At 52.1% G+C, this 5,112-nt stretch overlaps 1 protein-coding gene across 1 annotated transcript; it reads right to left on the bottom strand.

Moving 5' to 3' along the window:
• Positions 1-6: 6 nt before the first annotated feature.
• On the bottom strand, positions 7-4,829 carry LOC104503263 (YTH domain-containing family protein 2-like; the record flags this gene model as incomplete). The annotated part of the gene is made up of 2 exons (XM_010147957.1): positions 4,754-4,829; positions 7-819 (listed from the first exon to the last, which is right to left on the bottom strand). A coding segment is annotated over exon 2 (795 nt), but the record flags the coding sequence as incomplete, so codon positions are not given.
• Positions 4,830-5,112: the final 283 nt, after the last annotated feature.

Below are 5,112 nucleotides of genomic sequence, written 5' to 3'. Positions count from 1 at the left end.
CGGTGGGCTGTTATTGATCTGCTGACCCACGGGCTGAGGGGACACCTGGGCCGGCTGCTGACCAATATTCTGAACTAAGGCCTGCGACGGGGCTTTTGGCACTGGCCCTTTGTTATCCCAAGTTCCAATATCCATGTTATGTTTTATGGGAGGCGGTGGAAGACTTGAACCTGCAATGCCATTCTTGGTCTTCAGCTTGGGCTGCTGCTTAGCCGGTTTGCTAGCGATGTCAGCCCAGGAGGTTGGCTTCGGAGGAGCGATAGTAGCAGGCGGCAAACTGTTCGATGCCACGATATTACTGGTAATGGATCCGCTCCCGACAGCCGAACCGACGACTTTTGGGACGCTGCTTGCGACGTCTGTGCTGCCCAGCTTCAGAGCTGCCATCCCTTGGTCGATGGTGTTCATGCCAGGAGCCTTGTTCAGCGTCTCGTTAGCGAAGGCCGACTGCCCGTCAATCATGGCTCCCCCCAGCGAGCTCGGGGCGTAGGCGTAATTGCTGCTGTAGCCGGAGCTTTGAGTGGATTGTCCCTGAGAACTGTTATTCCCCCAAGCCGAAAAGTCAATCCCACTTGGAAAGAAGTTAAAGCCGTGCTGCCCCAGAAACGGAGTGCTGCCAAGGGCCCCCGGCTGCCCGAACATGGCGTCTGGGAGAAAGTGAGGCTCCCCGTTGCTCAGCTGTCCGTAGGAGGTTAGGTAGGGCATGGGTGGGTCACCCCCCGTAGACCAGGCGGCTTCGCCTAAGGAGTAGGAGAATCCAATGGAGGGGCTGTAGTAGTTTGGTAAGTAGGAATCGGACATTGCAGTGTATGCATTATTCTGAAAGAAAAACACCAGAGAAAATAAGCGCTGAATAGTTAGAAAGAGTTGAACAAATCCCAAGGGACCAAGAAGAAAAGCCATCCCAGACTTCCCCGTGCCTCACCCCTCCCTACCTTCGGGCTGGGCAGGTAAACAGGCCCGGCCTTGAAACACCTCCGTTGTTAGAAGTGCTCTAAACCCCATCTCACTGCCAGGAAGGCGAAACACAAAGGCTCGGCGAGATTCCCGCGCCGAGGTGGGAGCGCACGGCGCTGCTGATGCGCGACAGGACACCAAAGGCTGCCCCGGAGCTCCTGCTCAGGCGGTGAAGCCAGCACCTTACCTGGCACCCAAATACTGTCTTCTACCTTTTGTGGCTGCTCCTGCCTGAAGTTTGCCGTTCCAGGGGAGGGTGTGGGGAGAGGGTGCCGAGAGAAGCGGGATACAGAGGAAAAAGGTCAGGGGGAAGTGCGCTGCCAGAACCACGAACGCCCCTAATTGCCTTCCTTAAACTCATTACCCATGAAAACGGCTTTATCCCCTCACACTTCAGAGTTCCAGAGCTCGTAACGCTGCAAGAACCTGCAAACAAACAGGGATTTAGAGCCTACTCCTCACACACAAACTGCTCCGGTGCTGTGGGCACATCCTAAGAAAACAAGGAGTAATCATTGGGGTTTCAGTGGCAGCCCTTTACAGCACGGTGACAGCAGCTGCACGAGCAAGATCGCTTCAAATCCAGAGCGGAAAAGCAGCCCTGGTCTCCCTTTTAACAACCCAGTAGCCTTTAGGTTATGGAAACAAATACCTAATTTTACAACTCGGGGAACTCTCAGCCACCACCAAGACTGGCTTTCGTGAAAAGCATCTGTCATGGCCCATCCAAACCTGCGGCCCCTCGGGAGAGCGGTCAGAGCCGCGCTACCGGACGCTGTCACCCGGGAGCCTGACCTGCGCGCAGCCAGCCTCCCGCCGAGGAGACGGAAGTCAGGTTCAGCTCCCGTGTAAAAGCTTGGCTCACAGCAGGCCCTACTCCATTTCTCGTTGAATCACGTCTGCACGTGCCAAGCGCAGCTCCTGCAGGAGTTCATGCCACGCTGAGATCTACAGAGGCTCTCAAGATGGCTCGGGCACCCTCCTGAAATAGCTGGTTTGGCTCCCCACCTTCCACCGAGTTAAAGCGACAGGTTTGGGGGAAGCTGGGTTGGCCCCAGCCGTACAGAAATCAACGGGAATTCTGTCAGATGAGGTCTGTTGCGTTGTGTAGAACACTAGGAAGCGGTACCTTGCAGTGTGAAGTCATGAAAACCTCGAAAGACTCTCCCACCTTTCTGTTTTCCCACAGAAAGCGTCCCAGAAGCGAATTAATGACAAACCTAACCCTTATCCAGGGCACAGTTTCACGAGTTGAGGAACTCAGTCCTGCTAAACCCAACCCAAGGAGCAGTCCTTAGGGCTCAATGTCCCAAAGCACCGATACCAACTCATTTGAAAGGCAGACGAAGGGACTTCCCCTCAATTATCAGAGTGACAACACCCTCCTGAACATTACCTTCAGCGGAACATGCAGGCTTGTACCTAAACCCCGAGCCCAGCAGGCAGAGGAGCAACTCCCTCCCCGCAGGCTTCTCCCTCAAGAGCACGAAGCCCATTGCTTCAGATGAAAACCCATCCCCTCAGAACCTCTCCTTCCATGCCGTCCCATCTAGCTCCGGGACACCTTACGGCAGTCTGAATTAAGCTATTACCTGCAGAGCAGTCACCAGCTACACTCGGGTGGCAGAGGCACCGAGCGCTGCCAGCTGAAGGCAGGTTTGGGACAGGCCCGCTGCCCTTCGCCGTTTGGAACTACGCCGCGCCAAACGCACCACCTCGCTCCGCTACCCCGCGCTCGCACAACTGACACGTTTACTGATTAGCATGCAAATGAACTTCACCGGCTTTTAATGATCACCAGTGACTAAGAGGTTTTGTACAGTTATTTCCTCAAATTCACTATTCCTCTCCACCTCAAGACCAGAACGAGGGTTTAAGCCTACTTCTCACTCCTGCTGAGCTCGTTTTTGAACTGCCCAAGAATCACTCACTGGGTATCCGAGCTTTAAAACACCCTGCGACCAAATTCCCTAGGCTGACAAGTGGGTATGCTGCACCTGAAAGAAAAGCCACAAAACTACAACGTGGTTACTTCGTGCTTGTGTGGAGGGGGATTTCACAAACCACTCGCATCACTCAGCGTCCGTGGGCTGCGCTCAATTCATCTTTCAGAGCCTTACCTCTAACTCCCTCTCCCACCCGCAGAAAAGAGTGATGTCTCGGTCCCCTTACACCAGGAGTCTGGCTGGTTGGCCCAGAACCACCACGGTCCCCTCCAGACTGAACACTGGGGGTTTGTTTTCTACTCTACTGTGAGTTACAACGCGGATCAGAGGTGACACGCAACCCAGCAGGGTGACAAACTGAGGGAAAGTCACCTCAAAGTTCCATTCCAAGTTAACACAGCAGTTTTACCTCACTCCCGCTGAGTTTCTGGAGCAACGGCTCCGCTCCACCTCCTGGGGGCACGCTCCAATCACTTCCTTGATTTTACAATGTACTTTTACTAGTGTGACATGCCAGAAAGAAACTAAATATTCAGAACTTCATCAAACATGCAAAATAAGGTAAAATAGCATGTTGCTTCTAGCATTACAGCAACTTTGCTCTCTTTAGAAGATTTAAATCAAAGTGCACTTTGCAGGAAAGACTTCCAGATCCAGGAGGAAGCTGGAAAATGGTGATGGTAGTTTCTGGGACAGAAAAACCCACCACTAATGACAGCTGCTAGGCAAGTAGCTAATTTTATTGAAGACTCAAGAAAGTAATCACACTCTTGCGCCCTATGCAGGTCAAATTTAGGCTTGAAACCTTTTAGGGAGCTGAATGCAGTAAGCCATCTTCATGGACGGGTTGAATTCTGAGCAGCTGACAGGACCTTAAAGGAAATTCAGCCTCCTATCTTTGGTATAAACCAGGAAAACACTTGTTGACAATTTAACCGAGACAGAAACCTGCTGCTCTGCTCCAATAAAATACACAACACTTCTCTGAAAAAGTTATACCGACCAGTAAAAACGATGAAAAGCACACAGAAAGGGAAAACCAGAAGAGCTTATTTTTACTAATCACACCGGAGCGGAAAGAGAAGCCAAGAGAATGAACTAACTGCTCAGTGCTACTACAGATGTTTATCTGCAATGCTTACTTGAAACACCTAATCAGCTGAACTGCATCTGTTATGTGTCACTCTCCTACCGCTCATTAAGAAAAACAAACAAAACCCAGTTAACAGCGTGGCTAGTCGTGAGCAGAAAGCGAAGAGGAAAAGTATCTGGAAGTCAGACTTTCAGGAGCTGATCACAAGCTCTCCAGCTCACTTTTAACTGAAGTTCTTGAAAAGTGGTAACAGCCTTTATCACACGGGTGTTCTGTGGGGGGTTTTTTGGTGAAGAACGAGAGAAAACCCCGTGACGCGCGTTTTCGGTTTACTCGGTGGAGATAAGAACGGTGACAGCATCCTGCGAAAGCCCTGCACTGTGCGAAGCATTTTCAGGAGGCCACACAAGGCAGCTCCTCAGACGGTGTAAAGAGCCAGAAACCAGCAAGGAAACAAGGTCACAACAGTAAAACTGAAAAAGCAGAAATAGTAACTTCAAAAGGGGGCTGAACACCCACTGTAGGAAGTCCTTACATCACTAAAAAAGTGGCTAAAACCTTTATACCTCACCCAACCACAATCTAACGGCATTCGGTGTTTTCTAAACCAGCACGTCATGGTAAGAAAGCTGGCAAGACGTCAAAACGCAGCGAGTGGAAACGGGGAAACAGAAGGATGCCGAAGCCGCCTTGGCTCGAGAGCAGCGGGAAGCACCGGGGGGCTCTTGGGGCTTCCTGCCCCTTGGCAGGTACTCACCGGCCGGGCCTGGGGGCTCAAGTAGGGTTCAAAGTCATCGTCGTTTAACGCATCCTTCTGATGCACGGATCCGTTTTGCACTGGGGAGAAGATTTAGAGCGTTAGGCAGAGCTCTACGGATGAACTCGAACATCTACCAACTGGAAAGTATTTAAAGGCCGACCTTGTAATGGAATGAGTTTAGAATAAACTAGCGCAGCCCACCTGAGCGCGGACAGACGCACAAGCACTCTAACTCCAAACTTTCCCCGGTCCCAGAACAACCGGCCTCACGGCTGCCGGTTTGTTTTCCTCGGCGGCACAACGGCGCGCGGACCCGAGGCCATGCCCGGCGCGTTCCCCGGATCCTCCCCGTCCCT

Source organism: Eurypyga helias, unplaced genomic scaffold (genome assembly GCF_000690775.1).
Source record: "Eurypyga helias isolate BGI_N326 unplaced genomic scaffold, ASM69077v1 Scaffold48552, whole genome shotgun sequence".
In the NCBI taxonomy this organism is placed as follows: domain Eukaryota; kingdom Metazoa; phylum Chordata; class Aves; order Eurypygiformes; family Eurypygidae; genus Eurypyga; species Eurypyga helias.
This window is presented reverse-complemented; position numbering and strand designations above follow the sequence as displayed.